Source organism: Pseudonaja textilis, chromosome Z, assembly GCF_049901715.1.
Source record: "Pseudonaja textilis isolate UNSWEBS1 chromosome Z, rPseTex1.2, whole genome shotgun sequence".
Classification (NCBI taxonomy): Eukaryota; Metazoa; Chordata; class Lepidosauria; order Squamata; family Elapidae; genus Pseudonaja; species Pseudonaja textilis.
The window spans coordinates 59,964,599-59,987,901 of record NC_142008.1 but is presented as its reverse complement, the minus strand read 5'-3'; the positions used below and the strand labels follow the sequence as shown (position 1 = coordinate 59,987,901).

General features: G+C 41.8%; 1 protein-coding gene across 5 annotated transcripts in view; it reads left to right on the top strand.

Moving 5' to 3' along the window:
• The first annotated feature begins 3,470 nt into the window (after window positions 1–3,470).
• UBP1 (upstream binding protein 1) overlaps window positions 3,471–23,303 on the top strand; it is a 108,870-nt gene continuing 89,037 nt past the window's right edge. The window contains exon 1 of one of the 5 annotated variants that reach the window (XM_026718699.2): window positions 3,471–4,147. In XM_026718699.2, coding sequence (XP_026574484.1) covers window positions 4,035–4,147 — 113 coding nt within the window. In that variant the 5' untranslated portion in view covers window positions 3,471–4,034. Of the gene's footprint in view, window positions 4,148–4,199; window positions 4,271–23,303 lie in introns of those variants that run through there. The other 4 variants (XR_015740467.1, XM_087918493.1, XM_026718698.2 and 1 more) reach the window with 4 other exon arrangements.

Below are 23,303 nucleotides of genomic sequence, written 5' to 3'. Positions count from 1 at the left end.
TAGCAAAATCTCATCTTATTGGCTAGTATCAAGGGGAAGATGACTGAAAAAGCTTCCTCACACACCATAACATGCAAGACGAGAGGAGTGGAGGCGTGAGAAGAGGCCAGATGAGGCATCGCTCGATGTGAGTGATATCAAGTTGGCCACACCAACTCAGTCACATGACCGACCACCTAGCTACACCTACCCAGTAGTCATTAGGTCAGAGAACCAGTTGTTAAATTATTTGAATCCCACCACTGTGTATAGGTTTTCCTGCTTGAGCAGGGGGCTGGACTATAAGACTTCCAAGGTCCCCTCCAGCTCTATTCTATTCAGTATTTGACATTGCAACCCTTCTTTTCATTCTACCTTCATTTTTAATCAGTATATGTTCCTTATACCAGTCAACTACAAAAAAGTGATTTTTCTCTCAGTCTCTTCAGGCAAAAGTATGAGTGGTTTCCAGCAGCATTTCAACTTTGTGTCCCCCACCCAAAGCACATGATTAATTATGTGCAGTCAATCCCTCTCAAATTTGTTTGTGAATTAGGGATGGGATCTCCTAAATTAGGACTGTCAAACTCATGGCCTGTGGGCTGGATGCATCATGCGCTGGCCACGCCCAGTTTAGCGAAGGGGAAAAAGTCCCAAAGTGATGTGAGTTTGACACCCTTGTCCTAGATTAAGAAACAGCTAAACTTCATAAATCAAAAAACATTATTCTCAAAAGCTATCAAATTTTTAATTTGATTAAAGGAGTTTCTAATGAATGTTACATTTTATTATTGCCTTTCAAATTATAATCAAAATAAAAATCCTAATTTCATTATACAATGTCAAAAATTTTAAATGTGTATTCATATTATAGTTATCTGTTCACAACTATAGAAAGTTAGTACCCACCCCCTCCTAGAAGAATGAAATATTATAGGAAATATTAAAAAGGCAGAATATTGTGTTTGCCTGGATGAGAAAGGGAGAAACATGTCTTTAAAGACAAAGCTGCTCTCTGCAGCTCCCTGCCCCCACTTCAGCACCAGAGTAATGGGATCAAGGCATGATAGGATTAGCCCTCTACCCATCTCACCACATGGCACCTGGGAAGATTGCATCACCCAGCAAAATAGAATAGAATAGAATAGAATTCTTTATTGGCCAAGTGTGATTGGACACACAAGGAATTTGTCTTGGTGCAAATGCTTTCAGTGTAAAAGAAAAGATACATTTGTTAAGAATCAAGAATCATCAGGAACAACACTAAATAATCGTCAAATGGTACAATAAGATTCAACCAAGCTGCATGGTTCAACTCCATGGAAGTCTGACAACTGATCAGGACAGGGGTCTCCAACCTTTTGGACCTCAGGACCACCAAATTCATAAGTTTAAATCCCGCAGACCACTAATATGAATCCAGCATGCCACTCGCTGAAGCTCCTGGACTCCCACAGCCAGGATGGCGTCCTTCAGGCACTTAGCTTGGCTGCCTGCTTCTGCAACCTTAAATACTCGAGTCATTTGGACCCGTTTCCCACAGAAAACAAAACACCTCTCATCTCTCTCTCTCTCATCTTTCCCTCCCTCCCTCCCTCCCTTTTCTCTCTTTCTCTTTCTTTCTCTCTCTCTGGGTTTTGGGGGTGGAGGGAAAGGAACCTCTGAACTGGTGCTGGGTGATGGGAATCTAATGTCCGGAGCCACATACTGAAGACCAGATGGTTGGCAGGGAGATGGGGCAACAGGAATTATACCAGCAGAAGATAGACTGATGGACGTGGGGAGGGTAACGTGCAGGAGATCGTGGCATCTGAGCCCTGACCTACAAGGGGATGGGGGTGGGGGCAGGGGTGGGATTCTACCAGTTCGCACCTATTCGCTAGAACTGGTTAACATTCTAAGCAGTTCGGAGAACCGGCTGTTAGAAGAAATTACTGGCCTAATCCTGTAAGGAAGGCAGGAAGGAAACATTCTGGTGTTGCTTACAGAAACTGCCTTTCTGTTAACCCTTATTACATTCTTGGCAGGACTAGACTTCCTGTCTTTGGAACTTCTCTGGAGTTTCCCCCCCTCCTTTGCTGGTACTTTGCTTGTGTGGAGTGACCATTGAAAAAAATGACTTATGACCGTTGCAGCATCCTCACAGTCATGAGAGGCCAGGCGAGGACATGCATACCTCGATGTGAGTGATATTGAGTTGGCCCTGCCCAGCCAGTCACATGATCACCAAGCAATGTCCACCCAGTCACATGACCACCAAGCCACACCCACCAACTAAGCCATGCCCACAGAACCGGTTGTTAAAAATTTTGAATCCCACCCCTGGGTGGGGGGTGTTCCCTGACCTGCGTGGGGGTGGGGGAGAAGGAACCTCTGAACTGGTATTGCCTTGTGCCTCTGTGCATCAAGGAGGCTGAGCAGCTGCCAGCAATAACCTCAGGTGAAGATGTTGTGAGGGGAGGCTCAACCCTTCTGCTCAGGAGCCGCAAAGTGCTTGCCGCCCCTCTGGCAACCGCCAAGCCTTCTCCTTCTTGCTGGGCATGAGCGCTTCCTCTGGCAAGAGGAAGAGAAGCATGGTAGGAGGAGGCTTGGTGGCTACCAGAGGAGCAGTGAGTGCTTTGTAGCTCCTGAGGGGTCGAGCAGCATTTCACTTGAGAGAGAGGGCATAAAACCAAGGGACTCTAAGCAGCTCTTCCCTTTTTCACCCAGGAGCTCCAAGGCATGTGATCCTGTCCACCATTAAAAACATCTTCCCAGGCAGTCACCATGTTTCTGGTGTCTTTCTTCCCACTTGGAACTGAACCCAGATGGACATTTCTTCCAACACAACCATGTAAAGTTACTGATTTTTAGCTGGTCTTGGCTTTTATGCTTGAGTTCTTCCCAAGCACCTGAGATGTAGTAATGTATTGGCATAGTATAAGTATGGATACAAGCAGTGGTCTTTTGCAATTGTGATGAAAATTTTGTAAATTTGCAGATTTGTTGTTCAAAACTTTTGGTGTGGCACCCAGTATACCATATTGTTAGTCACACAATAATCCTGGCTGCACCTGACATTTTATCCAACTATTATTATGGCTGGTCCCAGTCAGCCAGTTATTTAGACTGGATCATGATGTCGATAATGATGACTTACTTATTATGAAAAAGGGAACACGGCATCAGCTAAAGATTTAGGGTGATTTTCGGGCTCAGTGGCAGTTATCACACACGTAAAATCTGTAAATTGTTTCCAGAACAGAGCATTGTGTGTCCCTACAACTACATTCACTTTCTTTAAACGGGTTCTAGCATCACATTGCACCTGCATTTTGTAGTCAGGGCAGATTAGAAGAGAGCGTGGAAGGAGAAACTTAAACGAACAGTCAAGAAAGTGTTTTGATTGGCTTAAAAGAAAATCATTTCCCCCTTTACTAAGTCTCTTGATTCGTCAATATACACTCCCCGTAAGTTAGCACCAAGCAATCACTACCCGCGACCCTTGCCTCAGTGGAGGCAGGGCTGGATAAGAGAATACGCCGTCCGGTAGCACTTTCTCTGCCATTGCCGTGTCCGCGCTGTAGCGCAGCAGGAAGGAGGCGGGGACGCCGACACCGGAACCTCTCCTGCCCCCGGAGGAGTGAGTGGAGTCTGCTAGACGGGGCACACGCAGGAGGGGCGGCGGCAGCATTGTCGCGGCGGGCGGTTCCCTTTGCTGCAGTAGCAGCAGAGGGCGATGCTGATTTTGATCATCAGCCGCGGCTGCGAGCCAGTCCTGGCCTGAGGCACGAAGAGACAGCCAGACCTCGACTAGGTTTGCCTTGGAAAGTTCAGGATGGGGCTGAGCACGGCAACCGCCGTAATGGTGTTGCCTGCAGCGAGTCTCACTTTCTCAGAGGAGAGAGGGCTTCCTCGGGGCTGAGGCGGCCTCTTTTTCCTTGCCGGTTTCTCCCTCAAGTGCGTCTTTCCGACGTTGCTTTTCTCTTCTCCCGACTCGGGCCGGACGCATTCTTGGCCCACAGCCGCAGAGAAGAGGCGACTTCGCCACCACCTTTTGAAGCCATCGGTGGAAGATGGCGTGGGTGCTGAAGATGGACGAAGTAATCGAGTCTGGTCTGGCGCACGACTTCGATGCCAGCCTCTCCGGCATTGGGCAAGAGCTGGGCGCCGGCGCTTACAGCATGAGGTGGGTGTCCTGGCGGAAGGGACTGGGAGTCTCCTTTTGCCCCTTTGCTCTTCTGATGGGGAAGAAGAGCTCACCGACGGTACTTCCCTTTCGGAGGAAGTTTGGCTTTTCTGTTATGCTGAAGTAATTGCTAAACTGTTTTGCTCGCCGTGAGGCATACCGTCTTGGCGCCTGCGGGAAGGGGCTGCTGGCTTGGCAGGCTCCTTTCGTCATCTTCAATTGCTCCTCCCTTGTGATTGGCTGCCCTGCTTTCAGGAACCGGCGAAACGGTAGCCAAACAGCGCTCCTTTCGTTCACGAAATCAATAATAGATAGTTGTGTTAGGAAGGTAACTTCTGAAGTTAACACACTTACTGGCTTTAATCTTCGAAGCCTTATTAGTCCTTTCCGTGGAGGAGGAAGGAGCCTGAGCCCGGATAATTCCAGAAGCAGGGCTGCCATTTGGAGTCCTTTGCCATTTCTGCCAGAGGCTGCTACCAATCTGTCAGTTACCTTTGGAAACTAATTAGAAGATACTTTTTAATGGTATTTTGAACATATAATACATTGTTGTGCCTTTTTTTCTTTATGCATTTTCTTTCATTTTTTAAAAACTGTTTTGTACTTTACCAATTTTCTTTTACTCATGTAAAATTTGTGTACAAAAATATTTTAAAATCGTAGCACATTCTTCTGATCTGACTATAATTGTTTTGACCAAATGAAGCGGTTTTGAAATATATAAGTTTATAAACGTTTTTTGGGTGATTTCTGGGTATAAAAATTCAGGTAGTTTTGAACTTAAAACCATTTATTTAAAATTTTTTTAAATAACCTATTAAAGATTAAAAAGAAAAATATATACAATGTTTAAGATACATTTCATTGCAGATGAAACCAATATACAAGTACAAATATAAACATAAAACATATATTTCTAATCAGCTAAGATGGTGTGATCATTTGTTGAAAACAATTTTACTAATATTCATTTTCTATTTTTGGTATATGCTCTTAATCTAACCACTTCATTTTTCAAATCCTTATCTTTTAGTTTCCTGGTTTTTCTCCTTAATCCAACTATACCATTTTTCCCAAGCTGTACTATATTTTGAGTCTACCTTATCCCTAAGTTTTTGTGTAAGTAGGTCCATTTCAGTGCAGTCAAGAACTTTCTGAATTATCAAATTATTTGTTGGCATTTGGTCACCCTTCCAACATTGTGCCAACGCAATTCTTGCTGCTGTGATTATATGGAGAATTAAGCATTTCATTTCTTTTGCATAGATCCCCTTTTAACATTCCCAATAAAAATATTTTGGCCTTAAATTCTAACTGTATATTTGTAATTTCTTCTATCCAAATTCTAATTTTTTTCCAGTACTTTTTACTTTTTGGGCAAAGCCACCAAGCATGAAAGAAGGTACCCCTTGTTTGCTTACATTTCCAACAAGTCGGATTTAAATATAGGTACATATTCGCTAACCTTGAAGGTGCCAGGCACCACCGGTAACACATTTTGTATTGGTTTTCTTTATAAACAACTGATTTTGTTATTTTATAATTTTGTTTCCAGACTTTTTCTCAATCTTCCAGATTAATGTGCCCTATGCAATCATTGGGCCTTTAACTATTTCTTTTGCCATTTCAAATTCTAATAGATAATTGTACATTTTAGAAATTAATTTTTCATCCATTCCCTCTCATATTTTACCTAATTGGTTCGGTTTTACCTCAATTCCAAATTTTTCTGTATCTTTTTTATATCTTGTCTTAAGTTGTAAATACGGCCACCACTCTATTTTCATCCCTTGTTCTCTAAGTTCTTGGTTCGTCTTTAATCCTCCTTGGGAATTTAGGACATCATAATATCTAATCTTTCTTCCGGTTTCTAAGGCATTGGGGTGGATCAGTGCCTCTATGATGGATACCCACCCTGGAATCTTCATATAGTGTTTATGTTTAATCTCTTTCCATACTTTCAATAATGAGCTTCGAATTGCATGCCTATTAAAGTGTATATATCTCTTATTTCCAGGGTTCCACATGAAGGCATGCTACCCCGCCTCTAGGTCGTGCCCTTCTAGGATTAATTTTTTTTTTATTCCTCAGATTAGCCCATTCTTTAATCCATGTTAAGATTGCTGCTTTATAATATATTTCCCAGGCAGGGAGTCCAAATCCACCTCTGCATCTATTATCTTGTAGTGAGCTTAATTTTATTTTCGCTTTTTTTCTTGACCTAATAAATTTCATGGTAATTTTGTTTAGTTCATTAAAGAATTTTTTATCTAATTTAATTGGAATGGTTTGAAAGAGAAATAGTATTCTTGGCAAGATTTGATGGTCGCAATTCTCCATAACGTAGTAGTCTCCCCCATTTTTCTAAATCCTTTTTTATTTCTAATACCAATTTTACATAATTATCTTCTTTTATTGTTGAACATATTGCCGTGAGCCAAATTCCTAGATATTTTTTTAACAACTTGTATACCCATTGCTTCTACTAATTTCTTTTTTAGTTTCTCTATTAAATTTTTTATTATCATTTTGGTTTTATCTTTATTAATTATTAAACCTGCCACTTCGTATCTATCTCTTTAGTTAATTTTAGTCCTGATTTAATTGGTTCTATGAACAATACAAGGTCGTCCACAAATGCTTGGCCCTTGTATTCTTCTTGTTTAATTCTTAGTCCTTTTATTTCTGAATTTTGTCTAACTCTCCTCAACAAAATTTCCAGTGTCGTGATAAAGGGCAGAGGTGAAAGTGGACATCCCTGCCTGATTCCTTTTCCTATTTCAAATGAATTTGTCATTTCTCCATTAATTATTATCCGTGCTTTTTGGCTTGAATATATTGACTCTAATGTTTTTTTTGAATTTATCCCCAAATTTCATCTCCTTTACTTGTTGTCTCATAAATTGCCAATTTACTTTATCGAAGGCTTTTGGGGCATCCTGAAAAACTAATGCAGCCTGTTTTTCTTGACGTACCTCGTATTACTCCAAGATATTGAGTACTGTCCTTGTGTTGTTTTTTAGTTGTCTTGTTGGATGAAAACTATTTTGATCTGTATGTATATATCTACTTAATATTTTTTTCAATCTCTCAGCCATTATATTCATAAGTATTGTAATCAGCGTTTAATAAAGAAATTGGTCTATAATTTATTATGTGGGTGGTATCTGCGCTCTCCTTCGATATTAATGTAATATATGCTTCTCTCCACGACATTGGTAGCTTTGCCTCTGTAAGTACTTCATTATAAATTTCTGAAAGGATTGGATCGAGTATTTCACCTAAGTTTTTATATAATTCTGCAGGTAGTCCATCTGTTCCGGGGGGTTTGTTGTTTTGTTTACTAATTGCCTCTTTTAGTTCCTCCTTAGTGATCCCTTCATTTAATCTTTCCCTTTCTTCTTCTGTTAGTATTGGAATATTTTCTTCCTCTATATACTGTTTGATTTTTTCTTTACTTATATCTTCTTGTTTATAGAGTTTACTAAAATATTCCAGTACTATTTCTTTTTTCTTTTCCATATTGTTTTGTATCTTTCCCTCCTTTTTTTTAACAAATTTTAATCAGTTTTTCACATTATAAACAAAAATCTCTTTTTAGAGGACAACATATTTCCAGGTCATCACCTTTACATACAAATATGACAGCAATTATACATTCATATATGCATACTTACTTCTATTATTACCTTTTCCATTCCAAATTTTCAGTAAAGAGAGAAACAAACACATTAATTCTAGCCTCTTTTATTAATCTCAATTGAAACATCTTTTTGTTTCATTTCAATTATTTCAAATATAATCCTTTAATATTTATTTTAAAAATAAAGGTAAACAATATATGTTCGCCTAATAATAATAATAATAATAATAATAATAATGTTACCAATGTCTCTCCTTGCTTTTAATAGTCTATATTAACTTATTAATTTAGTTGGTTCTTTAGTCTGTCATATTCCTTTTCCATTACACATTCTTTTTATAAATTCTAGATTAACACAAATTTTAACACTAAAAAACAAACAAGTTTAGGTTTCCCCCCCTTTTACTGTTTTGAGTGTGACACCTCAATGATTAAAACATACCTTTATTCCCTCATCTTGATTCCCAATAAACCATTATTTTTAAGAAGTAACAATAATAATCATTACATCTTTTCATTTGGATTCCGCAGCATATTTTCTTTATTCTGTTCTGCTTTCACTTTCTAAGATTCTTACTTTGTTTCAATATTTCTTTAATGTTACATCCACACAAGTTCATTCAGAAACAGGATGCTTTCCCTTTTGTTTGAGCTCAAGTTTTTGTCAAAAGGTGGCACTCTCCATTATACAAATTATACATTATACACCTTTTCCCCCTATTTTTTTATTTAGGGTTTTTCCAACCTCAATATTCCAGCACAGTCCAGTCTCCAATTTGTAAGCTTTATTATTATTATTTTTTGACAATCTTAAGTCCAGCTTTATTTTATGCCTGTTTATTCCCAAAATATTTTAGTCCAATTTAATTAAATCTTTAGTTCCAGCTTCTTCCTTTCCCAGTTCGAAGCCCCGCTTAGCTGTCAAAAATATTTTCTTTTTTCCCCCCTCTCCCTTAGTAATTTCACCGCTCACTTTTCTTTTCTTAAAAATTCCATGTTACCTTAATCCCAGGGTACTTTTGTTTAGTTGTATTGCCCAGTTGTCCTGGTTCAGATGTTATCCACCTCTTTCTTCCTTCCTTCACAAATCTTAATCCAGCTGAGTCCTCCTCTTCGGGGTGGCCATTTTAAACCACCGCTGCAGTCATCTTCAGGGGGAAAAAGGAGATGCGCCTCCCCTCAACCTGGCTTGCAGCTTCCCCTTACTCCGCCACCCCTCCAAGGCAGCTTCAGCCCCTAATCATAATAATTGGGGCTCTCCAACGAAAGAGCACGGACCATAGCCGCAGAGAGTCACGATCTACGGTCCGTCTGCGAGGAGGCTCTGCCTTCTTCCCATATCTTTTTCTCCTTATCTTGTAATTGTTGAATCCATCTCTTTTTCCTTCCTTAGCTTGTATGCCAGCCATCTTCCCGGCTTATTAGCATTTTCAAAATAGTTTTGCTTTACTAATTTCAATGCTATTAAGTTCCTTTCCTGTTCTAATTTGTTCAGTTTATATTTAGCTAAACTATATTTACTTATGATTTGCTCCTTCTCTGGTGTTAATTGTGCTTGTCTTTCCAATTTTCTGATATCATTCTGTAACTCATTACTTTCCTTTTCTTTTTCTTTTTTCTTCCTGGCATTGTATGCAATTGTTAATCCTCTTAAATAGACTTTCGTTGTATCCCACAAATTCTGTAAAGAGGTGTGTTCTTTTGTATTTACTTCAAAAAACATTTCTAATTCTCTTTTTAATTTTGTTAAATATTCTTTATCTCTCAGAATTTGTGGGTTCAATGTCCATCTCTCTCTTTGTTCTAATTGGCCTTTCCATGTTACTATTAGGGGATTATGATCTGACCATATATTTGGTACTATTTCTTTTTTTTTTTGAAACATTTTATTAATTTTAAAGACAAACAAAACATCATTAAACATTAAAAACATAAATCCTCTTTCCATTGTGAATCTTTACAAGACAGATAAAACATTATTTTATACCGCATAATTCTAATTTACCCCATTTCCATATGGACACATAAATATCTTTTAACAAGTTTCTCATTATTTCTCTTTACTCTTATTCAATTACATTTCTTTTCTATATTTATCTGTTATATAGTCATCATATTTATATTTCCCTCTGACTTGTTTACAATTATTCTCATCTGACATTCCTCCAAGGTTTTATTAATTCTCAGTCAAACATAAACACACAAAACACAAAAACATAAAACTTCTTTTTAGAAAGTGGCTTGGCCCCAGATTACCTCTCTTTGTATGGACTCCAATTAAATTCATGCTCATCTTATATACCATTACCTATCTTATTTACCATTCTATATCTTCTATATAACTCTTCCCCGCTTTTCAATCTTCTTAATTCTATTTTATATATTTCATCTTACTTTAAATCAGTATACTTGTATCTTTTGTCCATTCTTTTCTAATTAACCATTTATCTCATTCTCAATAATAAAAAAAAGAAAATTTCTCCTGAAATCACTAATCGGAGTATGATGCCTTTCTATCGTTCCCCTAGATTAACATTTAAAATAACACCTAGTTCCCAGTCTGATTCTGCTTAGTACATTCTACCTACTAAATTTTAAGAAAAAAAAAGAATAAGTCTATAAAATAGTTAAGTACATAATTAAATATTAAAATCTATCATTAAATCTTAAACATTTTAATATTTTAATTTATTAAATCTTATAAACATTCCAACTGTCTATTTCAAAAACAAATGCTGCAATAATAAATTTATAATAACAGCAACACAATAGCCCATTAAACTCTATAATTAAACTAAATATTTTAAACATTTCCTTTAATATTTTATTAAAACTTAGAATCTATCATTATTAAACATTTTAATATTTTAATCTTTTATTAGATCATATAAAATTCTAATTTTCTATTTCTAATACAAATACTACAATACTATCATACGTACTTTGCAGAATCTTTTTTTTTTTTTTAAATTATGCATTACCCTTTATCCCTAAAAAAAAATTGCTTTTTTCCATCTTGATTTATACCTTTGTGGCTTTTTCCCCCCTTTTCCCTTTCTTTCTTAACCCACCTAGCCTTTTTACCCCCTCCTCTCCTAACCTCCGCCTTTTTAGCTTCCCCTCTCTGTTGTATTCCTCTTTTCTTTTGCTTTCTAACATTGTATTGATTTTGCATCTTATTTTTCTCTTTCTTGGATGTTTTTTTTAGGTCTTAAGTCCTTCCTTTTCCTTCCTCTCTTTCTCTTTTCTTTCTTGATCAAACTTTTTGATTCATTAGAAATGGCTTCTTCTTCTTCTTCTTCTTCTTCTTCTTCTTCTTCTTCTTCTTCTTCTTCTTCTTCTTCTTCTTCTTCTTCTTCTTCTTCTTCTTCTTCTTCTTCCTCCTCCTCCTCCTCCTCCTCCTCCTCCTCCTTCCTCCTCCTCCTCCTCCTCCTCCTCCTCCTGTTGTTGAGCTTGCTGGTAAATAGCAAGCGCCATTTCTAAAAAGCGAAAGGCTTCTCCCACAGCGTCCTTGCCTTCTTTCCTTGTTTTTCCATATTCCTTTCTTAGTTCATCAAGAGGTAAAGCCATTATAAACCTTTTCTTCTTCTTTTTCTTTTTCCTCTTCTTCTTGTTAAACCAAACAAAATATTTCAAAACTTAAAACAGTTCCCCAAAGTCCCAGAGTCATCAAACAGTCCAAACAGAGCACAAAGTTCTTCCCTTTGCAGTTTCTCTTCCTGGGGTAATATCAGTTAGAAAAAAAATCCAATCTGTATTTTAAAGCCTTATTGCAGTTAACTTCTAGCCTCTAAATCTTCAAGGCATCTCCTCCAACAAAATCTTAATATAAGGGTTTTTTTTTTTCAGTCCTCTCCCTTCCCATTTGTAACTTGTAATATTTGGTACTATTTCTAATTGCACTACGTCTTTCATTAGAGTTTTGCTTATCCACGCCATATCAGTTCTGGACCATGATTTATGGGGAATGGAATAAAAGGTGAACTGTTTTTCTTTTAGTTTATATATTCTCCATATATCTATTAAATTTTGTTCTTCTGCCATATTAAAAAATGTTTTGGGGAGGGTGTTCTTTTTTTTCTTTTTTCTTTACTAATGCTTTGATAGCCTTTTTTATGTCTGTGACTGTGTTAAAATCTCCTATCGTACAAATATCTTCTTTGCCTAATTCTGAAGTTTTTTCATGTATTTTTTTATAGTATCTTGTTGTTTATTAGGGCATATATTGCAATGAGTAAGAATTTCCTCTGTTCCCATACAACTTCTAACATTAATCTTCTCCCCGCTGAATCTGCATAAAGTACTTTTGTCTCTTATTCCTTCTCTGACATAAATTACTACCCGTCTTTTTTTTCTTGTGATAGTGCTATATAAAGTTTTCCTAATTTATTATATTGTAAATATTTTTTTATCCCAAGTTCTAATGTGTATCTCCTGGAGGCAAACTATATCCATTTTTTGTTTTGCCAATTTCTTAAAAGTTTGGTTCCATTTTGATGGAGAATTAAGTTCTTTTATATTTATTGACAGTATTTTCAAATTGTTTTCCATTTTCTTTGCTGCTATTAGCTAGTTCCTGTTGTTCCTTGCCTCTATTTGTGCCCTTGTTCTTACTCTGTTCTCTTCTTGCTCTTTTCCATTCTTTTCTAATTGTTGGTCATCTTGGCTGGCCGATTCCAGTTCTTCTCTGCTACTACCAAGTTCTTCTGTGCCTACCAGTTGGGTGTGGAACTGTTGTGCTTTCTCCAAAGTATCTATCTTAATCTTTTTCCCTTGCCATGACACCAACATTCCCTCCGGTGTTATTCATCTGAACAGTATATTATTTTTGTTAAGTCGGGCAGCCAGGAAATGATATTCTCTCCGTTGCTCGGGCACTCTTTTCGGGATTTGCTTTAAATAATAATTTATTTTCCTTTGTAGAATATTGGCTTATCTCTAGTAATTTTATAGATTGTATCCCTTACTTTTTTCCGTGCGAAACGGATGTGCACTTCTTCAGGCAGTCTAAATCGTCTGGCGTAGTTGGTATAAATAGATTTCGTCCAACTCATTGAGTATCTCACTTTTGTCTCTTTGGAGCACCTCTGCAATTATCTCAGCCGTTGTTGCTGTTAGGTCTTCCTCTTTAGTCTCCTCCACATTCTGAAAGCGCAGATAAAACGAGTCTCTCTCCGTTTCCAGTTGAATCAGTGAGTTTTCCACTTCCCTATTCCATTCCTTCATTTTCTGGTCTACTGATTCTAATTTCTGTTCCATTTTTTCTGTTCTTTGTTCAATCATTTGTAGTCTTTGGTCATTTTTTTTGTAAAACCTCTTGGATCAGTCCCACTTTCTCATCTAACTTCTGGATGTCATTTCTCACTTATCTTTTCACTTTCTCTATTTCTGTCTTCATTTCTCCGTGGTTTCTCATCATGCTTTCTGTAACTTTATCATTGTTTCCTGATAATATTGATAATAAAATGGCCTGCATGGTCTACGTGTTCATTGCAGAGGCTGTTTGTCTGTTGTAAGTATTCCTTCTGTAGATCTTTGCTTAGATGGAGATGATGTTACTATGGCTGTTATTTTAGTGGGTTTCTTCCCAGTTTTCACAGCAGTTGTCATAATACTTGTCGTTTCTTGCAATATTCTATGTTGCTGTCCTAATATTCTTTCCATCCTTTCCCACAAGAGCATTCAATATTCTCCTACTTTCTGTCTCTCTTTTTATTCTGCCCTACAGTCTGCAACTCTATATCTCATATTAGATCCCACTTATTCCACTAAACTCCAAAAGATTATACAGTTTTATTGGTCTATTCTACTGACCTAGACAACACTAGTATTAACAGTTCACTGTTCTACCGTGTTTCTCCAACAATACGGCCTCCCCCAATAGGAAGTACCAGCATGTTTTATTGGCATAAAATCAAATTAAGCCTCTCCCCCCAAATTAAGGCCTATATTAAACATGCAAAATAGGGGGCAATGGTGGGGAGGGCTTGCTGTTAGGAAGTACTTTTGTTGCATACCCGGATATGGTGCTGCCTGCATTGACTTTGGCGTTGGTGGGGCACTTTGTATCAGCAGACCTTCCGCCACCATTGCTTTCCCTTCCCCTGTGCTGCCGTTTAGAGCAACGCCGCGGCATTTGGAGCAGCCACGTGCGGCCAGCCAGGGCTCCTCCCTGCAACCGGAGCCCGGCGGAGACACTCGGCTTCAGGTGCTCCTGTCGCCGCCTTCCCTTTGCCTTAGAAGGCAAAGCCAATTCTTTTAAAAACAACGCCCTACTACCAGTACGACAAAGCCTCCCCTGCCCGAGAGGGCAGCCCAACCCCACGTGGGGAGGTGAATTTCTTGGGGCCGCAGTGCAGGATTGGCCCACCCCAGGAGAAGTGTCCAGCCACCATCCCTGCCTGGCGCCAGGCAGAGCACGAAGAGCTTCGCCTGGGGCGCCCAGTGTAGCTGACAGGTGGGCCCTCCTGCCCGGCAGCAGAGCTCTTGCCAAGGCAGTGAGCGCCTCCCCACCAGGCCCGCCACTCATCCTGCCAGGGCCACGCCAGAGCCATGCGGGCTGGGCAGAGCTGGAAAAGCAAGCCGCGGGTGCGTGCCTGCCTGCCAAGTGAAAGAACTGGGCTGACCCAAGCTTGGCTCCCTTCTAAAGTCCCTCCAGCCCAAACCCAAAGGGGCCACCAGGAGATGCCACCCGAGGCAGTGATAGCGCCCACCCATCTGTGGACAGGGAAATGAGGCGACGGCCTGCGCCGCATCCTCCTCCGAGCTGAGCACCGCCGAATCAGCACCTCTGCCCAATGCCCGTGCCGCTGCAGCGTTTGGAACTGCTGGCTCATTTGGAGCTGTGTGGGGATGGGGACGAGCTGGGCGAGGGGTGGAAAGGATGGGCGGCTTCGGGCTCTCTCCGCCAGACCCGCCGGCCAGGGAAGCAGCACTGCCGTCGCCTCGCCTCCCGGTCCGTGGACGGGTGGGCGCTATCACTGCCTCGGGCGGCATCTCCCAGTGGCCCCTTTGGGTTTGGGAAGGGACTTGGGAAGGAAGCCAAGCTCGGGTCGGGCCGGCTCTTTTGCTTGGCAGGTGGGCGCGCACCCGCGGTTCGCTTTCCTGGCTCTGCCCAGCCCGCACAGCTCTGGTGCGGCCCTGGCAGGATGAGTGGAGGGCCTGGCGGGAGGCGCTCGCTGCCTTGGCGAGAGCTCCATTGCCGGGCAGGAGGGCCCGCCTGTCAGCTGTGCTGGGCGTCCAAGGCGAAGCTCTTCGCGCTCTGCCTGGTGCCAGGCAGGGATGGCGGCTGGGTGCTTCTCCCGGGGTGGGCCAGTCCTGCGCTGCGACCCCGGGAGATTTGCCTCCCCACGTGGGGTTGGGCTGCCCTCTCAGGAAGGGGAGGCTTTGTCGTACCGGTAGTAGAGCGTCATTTTTAAAAGAATTGGCTTTGCCTTCGAAGGCGAAGGGAAGGCGGCGACAGGAGCACCTGAAGCTAAGTGTCTCCGCTGTGCTCCGGTTGCAGGGAGGAGCCCTGGCTGGCCGCAGGTGGCTGTGCCAAACGCTGTGGCATTGGTCTAAACACCGCGGCAGCACGGGGGAAGGGAATGCAACGGTGGCGGAAGGTCTACCGATACGAAATGCCCCACCAACACTGAGGTCAACATCCAAACCGTCTCTGCCCGCCCACCCGAGGATGCAAGGGGGGGGGAATTAAGTCATCCCCAAAAAGACAGCCTTGCTGTTTTTTCGGGGGTCAAAAAAAAATAAGGCCTAGACTTATTTTGTAAGAAACATGGTATTACTTCTAAATTTTAAACGTTTAAACCATTAGTTAATTGATAGTTTCGCATATACAATCAGTTACCTATCTCCAACAATTAATATAATTCTATAAATTAGTAACTCTATGTTCCAATATATCTTTAGTAACAATTAATTGTTACTTAAAATCATTAACTATGGTTGAAAGTTACTATGGCCTCAAAAAAGTACTTTATGACTTGTACTTGGATTTATGACAGTTGCTATCTCCAAAGTTGTGTTTTTGCAGTTTAGGCACTTGGCAACCGGCTCCATGTGTTGCAAAAACCTGTGATTATGTGATCACAATTTGTGACCTTTTTTACCACATTCATTGGAGAATTTGGATTTGCTTAACAGCCATGTGATTTGTTTAATAACCATAATAAAATTGTGTCTGGTCATATGATTCACTTTATAATGAAAATTCTGGTCCCAATCAGTGGTGGGATTAAAAATTTTTTACTACCAGTTCTGTGGGTGTGACTTGGTGGGTGTGGCAGGGGAAGGATACTGCAAAATCTCTATTCCCTCCCCACTTCACGAATCTGTTCTCCAGCTCTGTTCTCCTATGTAGGGCAACATATCCGATCAGCTGGGACTAGGGAGGCAGAGAATAGAGGGGGCGGGACCAGTCAAAGATGGTATTTGCTGGTTCTCTAAACTACTCAAAATTTCTGCTACTGGTTCTCCAGAACTGGTCAGAACCTGCTGAATACCACCTCTGGTCCCAATTATGGTCATACATCAAGGACTACTGTAGTGTTGTTTTATAGGCAAATTAAGAAATAAATGACATAAAGCATGTTAGCAATTTATGGTTTGTTATCTACGTACTTGCAGAATTATTTTATCCAACTACTGTAGAAACTGCTAATAGTTCCCCATTTTAATGATGTGACACAGGTTGAAGTTAAGACAACTAAACCTACCAACTCAGTGTAGCTGCTGTCCTTAGTCCTTGTGATAATATTACAGAAGTTGATTAAAATAGAGCTTTTTCAGAAGGCTTTAGAACATTGATAGGATATTGTAGTGTGTTCTTATGCTATATTGATTGATTTTTAATTTAACAATTACAGCCAGATTAAATAAAAACAGTTCAGGTGGGCTACAACACATCAAAATTATTTTATTTTTAATAAATATAATTTAATAAATATTAAATTTATTAGATGCCACATCTCACCACAGCAAATTGAGCACCAATAAAATTAGCTGAGGTTGAATCCCTAATGAAGTAACTCTTATCATAGATGTTTGATAATTTGTATTATATATTATGATTTTTGTTATTAACTTATAGATAACATATCTATAAATCTGATTTAAGAAATAGTTTCATTCTAATTTCAAATATTTTGTTCGTTGTGATTTCCAAAGTATCCATGTAGCATTTGAAAAGGCAAAAGATCTTGCAATGGGAAAGTTTATTTCTATCACCCTAATTGCAGATACCTAAATTTCTCCAAACAAATGGTTCAATGTGGGAGTAATTGTTAATGACTTGAAACGTGATCTGATTTTTTTTTTACAAAGTATTAGCTATTATACTAATAGCATTAGTAGACTTTATTTGGTTTGCCACTTTTATTTGAACCATAATTATGAATTACATGAAGTATTCATGAGCTGCTGTCCCTGCTCTTTATGTGTACAATATCAATAGTACATGGAAGTGACTGGAATAGACTGGAATCTAGTTCATTCTTGTTCTTAGACAAGTAAGAAATTGGATACAGATACCTGTCTTCCTTCTAAAATTCTTTAATAGAAAAAAATCCAGAATTCTTTCCATTAAAAAATGATTTGTTTATGTTGGAATTCAATACTGAATGGAATGAGCTTTGAATTAATACAGGTGATGTTCAACATACAACCATTCTTTTAATTATTGGTCAAAGTTATAACAACACAGAAAAAAGAACTTATAACCATTTTTCATATGTATGACCATTGGTCACATGATCAAAATTTGGATAATTGGCAACTGGATTGTATTTATGACTGTAAAAATGTTCTGGGATCATGGACCACTTTTTATGATTCTCCTATGAGCTGCTCAAAGCATCCAGTAGTGGGAGGTGCTTCAGTCTCTGCATTGTTAGGCTGTGCTTGAATTGAGGAACGCTCCTCCTCCTCCATGTGACTCCTCCGTAGCGTTCCCCAGTTTTAGCTCAGCCTCGTGCTAAACAGGCAGTGCTTTAGCTTGCTCCTTGGCCGAACCACGACTTCGATCTAAAGATTCCTAATTTGATTCTCTCTTCAGGTTTGATTTGTTTTTCTCTTTCTCTTAGCCTCTGTGCATTTTTCTCTTGGCTCTAATTAGCTAAATTGGGGAAGCGCTGTTGCGCCCCCAAGGAGGGCAGCGGGAGGCTCCATAGCGGCTTCGCGTTACCTCCCCATAGCCAAAATAAGTGCCTCTGCTTCTTTAACAGCCGCTGTGTTTCCCTTTGCCTTTCTGGCAACGTTGCTGTTCTAGCGGCTTGCATTTTAGCGCTGAGAGTCGTATCGCTGTTTCCCCCCCCCCCACCTCGAATGCCGATTTTAAATTAGTTTGAATAATCTCTCCCTTCTCTCACCGTCTCCATTTCTGGAGTTTTGGTTTCGATTTCCTCGAAAGGAAGAGGCCACTAAGCTATCTATTACTGGCGGATGCCATTTTGGGCTCTAAAAAAACGTGGCATAGCCCCTTTTTTTCTTCAAACTTCCTGTGCTGTGGGTAAATCAGACTCGTAATAGAAGGATTCCCTTAGATCCTCTGGGTCTTTTAACCTTCTTTTTCTGGCAATTTGTACTCAAGGTTACCTTTGTTTCACTGAATCTTGTTGGCTTAATTCCCACAACCTTCTCAGTGGCACAGCAGCAGGCACCTAGGCTGTGTCAGCCTGTGCAAGCAAGCTGCTGTAGGCGTATCGAAATTTGGCTAATTGGTTGACTTTATTTCAAATTGTGTTGCAAGCATTTTGTGGCTCCAGGAGCACTAGTGCAACAATTATAACAGCTTTATTGTGGTATCATTCTCAATTATAACTCAGTATTAACTTATAATAGTAATACTAATAAATTCAATAATATTAATAATAATTGTAATAATAATATTAATATATTCTGTACAGTATAATATTGTAATTCGTTACATTATTATCACTGAGATACGGCTCCTTCTATATATGGTTATATACATATAATTCTTGGACACATATAGCCATTTAAAAAAAAGAAAAAAGAAAAGGGGGGACGTCAGTTCTTATCAGGGCAACTGTCTTGACTCAGATTGGACCCTGGGCATGCCAACTGCCTCATATTGCTTTTCCTGGCATATTACTATAACATATATTTTGTAAGAATGGCAGATGGTAACACCTCCAAAGGCCCTTCATTGAAAACAAAAGCAAAAACCCATCACTTGTGCAAGCAGGCTAAGGAGATCACCAAAGCCTCCCAAAGTGATGCCTTAAGGCACCACAAGGCACTACAAAAAGAATTTGACAAGCGCACTGGGGAAACCCTCCTGGTGCCTCCAGGCTTTGCCATCCTCCAGTCCGTCTACCTCTGCTCACCCCCTCTCCTCTAGATATTCCCCTTTCACCCAGGTGCAGTTTGCCCTCGTAAGGACAACATGCTCCGACTCCTGGAACGCCAGCCAGAAGGGCACCAGAAGCCACCTTCACCCCAACAGCTGCTGGCCTTCGCCAAGAGGGTTCCCTCATTGAGGAGATTCCAGAGAGAGTAAGGACCTGGATGGAGTTGGCCATCCACCAAGGGATCGCAGACGGAATCCAGTACATAACCAGGTCCAGTCATTATCTGGTGGCTCCTGACCTTGAGTCTCAGTCACTAAGATCCCTTTCCAGGTCAGACCACCACCAGGTATACTCGCAAAGGAAGGGCCCTTTTCAAGCCCGGGAGGAGGAGGAGGAGGGCGAGGGAGAAATGGGCCAGTTCACGGTGGCAGATGAACTCGAAATGGGGTCTATACAGGACAGCGAGCCCCTATCAGAGGCAGACCCCCTAGAAAGGGTAATGTCAGAAGACATTATCCGTCTTATCCCGGACCAGCCTGCCTTCGCGGGGTTATTCAGACCACACCTATTCAAATCATTGTTATTCAAGGCCAAGAACATCTCAGGCCTAGGTACCCAATCACCAGGCGACACCCCTGCACCCTCAACTGAAGGTCCAGCTGACTTAATCTTTAACCAGCCTGTAGTTGAGGCCGAGGTTATACCGGTCCCACCCATTTTCTCTGATTTAGTGCAAAAGCAGCTGGCCTCTACAGCGGTACACCTGGCTCCCTCTGGTCATGATAAAAAATTCTTTAATTTAGACTCAGGATTTTCAAAGTTACTGAGTACCCCGGAAGTAGATGTGCCCATAGTGGGCCTAGCGTCCTACCTAACTCCGACTGAGGCACTAGAGGCTCTAAAGCCTGAGGAAAAGCGGGCCGAGTTAGCTCTGCGTAGGGCTCACCAGTCAGACGCATGGGCCATCAGATCGGCTACAGCTGCATCTTTTTTCACAAGGGCATCCCTTAGTTGGCTTCGCCAACTGCAGCAACACGTCCCTTCGACTAACATCAGGGCACACCGGGACATCGCGAAGATTACGGCTGCTGCCGAGTTTTCCGCTGATGCCACTTACCACTCAGTCAAGTTTTCCTCTCAGGCAATCACATCACATGTCACTGCCCGCCGATTACTCTGGCTGAGACACTGGCAAGCAGATTTTAAAAATAAAGCAAAACTGGCCTCTTCCCCGCTTGTGGGAGACAAGCTGTTTGGCCCCTCCCTGGACCCTTTACTTATGGAGACCTGCAACAAGAAAAAGTTTCTTCCCTCCCTTTTTCGTAAATCAGACTTCAGAACCCCCCAGCCCTTTCGGAGAGGCTTCTTTCAGCCCTCCTATCAGGCTCCCTTCTCCCCCAGGTATCAGAGGCCCCCTCCCTTCAGACCAGATCAGCCTCAGGACAGAGCTGATTCGGGAGACAGAAGTAGAAGGGGCAGCCAATACAAGAGGTCTTTTTGAGGGACTGGAGCATGGCTTTCTGACGTCCAAGATAGGTCGAGAGAGACCCTTCCCATTGGCGGTCGCCTTAAGTTGTTTGCGAGTCAATGGGAGGCTTCTACCTCTGACGCTTGGGTCAGAGACACCATTAGATTTGGTCTTGCCCTTGAGTTTCACACCACTCCTCCAAATTTCTTTATATCGTGCCCCCCTTCAGAGACCCGACCAAGTGAAATCTAATGGATTCTGCTATCCAACACCTCCTGAACATAAACGCCATCCAAGCAGTTCCGTATGACCAAAGAGGGCGGGGTTTTTACTCTCATCTCTTTGTTGTTCCAAAACACTCGGGGGGTGGGGGTGGAGAGCAATTTTGGATTTAAAAAGGCTTAACCGTTTTCTAATTTATCGTAAATTCAAAATGCGTACCCTACAATCTATATTGATGGGCATCAGACATGGGGATGTACTCACGTCCATCGACCTCACGGAGGTGTATCTTCATATCGCTATTCGCCCTTCCCACTTTAAGTTTCTAAGGTTCTGTTACAACAATCACCACTTTGAATACGTGGCCCTTCCCTTTGGACTAGCTTCTGCCCCCAGAACTTTTACCAAGGTCCTCGCAGCGCTCGCTGCCCACCTCAGGAATCTCCCCATTCGTCTTCAGTGTTACCTGGATGACATTTTAATCCTGTCCCCCTCTAATTCCCAAGCAGCGAGGGATACCCAGGCCACCTTAGCCTCTCTCCAGAAGCATGGCTTTCTCATAAATTGGAAAAAGAGTCAATTATCTCCATTGACTCAAATAACTCATTTGGGGGTTGCTATCGACACATTGGAAGGCAAAGTCTATCTGTCCTCAGACAGACTACTTAGCATCCAAAAATCCGTTCGGGAGATTAGGCGCTCTAGGGGTGTCCTTACTAGATCTATCTAAACTGTTAGGAAAACTGATATCATGCATCTCTATTATTCCCTGGGCCCGTCTTTACTCTAGATCCCTCCAGTGGTTCCTGCTTCTGTACCAGAGATCCGGCAGAAGCAATTCCAAACGCATGGTCAGGGTACCTCCCAAGGTCCTCATGTCACTACTTTGGTGGGCCAAACCGGTCATCAACAAGGGCTGCCTCTTCAAGGAGCCTCAAAGGATTACTATCACCACAGATGCCAGCTTATTCGGATGGGGCGGCCACCTTCAGTCACTCACATCCTAGGGCAGATAGTTCACAGTAGAGCAGTCGTGCAGCATAAACTGGCTGGAGCTTCATGCTGTTTTCCTTGCCCTCCGCAGCTTCCTTCCCCAAGTGTGAGGTCAACACATCCTCATCCTAACAGACAATGTGACAGCCAAAGCTCACATAAACAAAACAAGGAGGCACACAATCCATACAATTGATGAGAGAAGCCGAGCGCCTGTGTCACTGGGCAGAGAACAATCTTCTTTCTATCAAGGCAGAGCACATTTCCGGCCTGTCAAACACACAAGCAGATTGGCTAAGCGGGGCTACCATAGACCAGTCAGAGTGGCACCTCCACCTGTCGCTGTTCAAAGAAACAGCAAGGATATTTGGACAACCAGTGGTGGACCTTTTTGCCTCCCCCCTCAATACTCAGCTCCCGAGATTTTTCTCAAGATACCCATCCCACGGGGCGGAGAATTACAATGCGCTCCGCTGCCCATGGCCAAGCGGGCTCTTGTACGCATTCCCCCCACTAGCACTGGTGCCCAGGGTTATCCAGAAATTGTTACAGGAGAAAGCGGAATTACTCTTAGTGGCCCCTCACTGGCCCAGGCGGGTTTGGTTTGCGGACCTTCGCAGCCTCTCGGTAGCTTCTCCTTGGAGGATTCCACCAGACAAGATCTCACTATCTCAGGGGCCACTCCAACACCTGGACCCTCAATGGCCATCTGGAGGTTGAGCGGAGCAGATTGAAGAGCAAGAAGCTCTCTACCAAAGTCATTAGCACTATTCTAGCCACCAGGTGACACTCAACCATCCGTACTGTTCGAACCATTGAGGGAGTCAAGTCTCCAATTTTTGACATATAAGGTAGTTTTCCTGGTAGCCATCACCTCCGCTCGTCGCATATCGGAAACCGCAGCCTTGTCTGTCAGACAAGACCTCTGCGTTTTTCATACCAATTGGGTGGTTCTCCATCCCGATCCCTCATTTGTGCCCAAGGTCAACTCGGCCTTCCACAAAGCACAGGAGCTCATCCTTCCAAACTTCTGTCCCAGGCCTTCACAGGAGAGGGAAAGGCAATGGCACAAGCTTGATGTTAGCTGTGCCTTGCGAATATACATCAAGCGCACATAGTCCTTCAGAAAATCGGAAGCTCTATTTGTTTCCTTCCAGCCCAAGACACGGGGTCATAAGGTATCTCCATCCACCATAGGCCGTTGGATAAGAGCAACAGTAGCTAGATCATATCAGGCTCAAGCCCTGCAGGTGCCTAGAGGCATAACTGCTCACTCAACTAGGAGTGCAGCGACCTCGGCAGCTTGGGCCACTCAGACACCAATATCTGAAATCTGCCAGGCGGCGACTTGGGCCTCCTCATCATCCTTCATTAGGCACTACAAAATTGATGTGTTTGCCTCTGCAGAGGCCGCATTTTGCAGACGGGTCCTGCAACGGGTTCTTAGGGACCCTGAGGAGATTCCTGTCCCTCCCGTAGGACAGGCCAAGCTTTGGTATGTCCCACTACTGGATGCTCTGA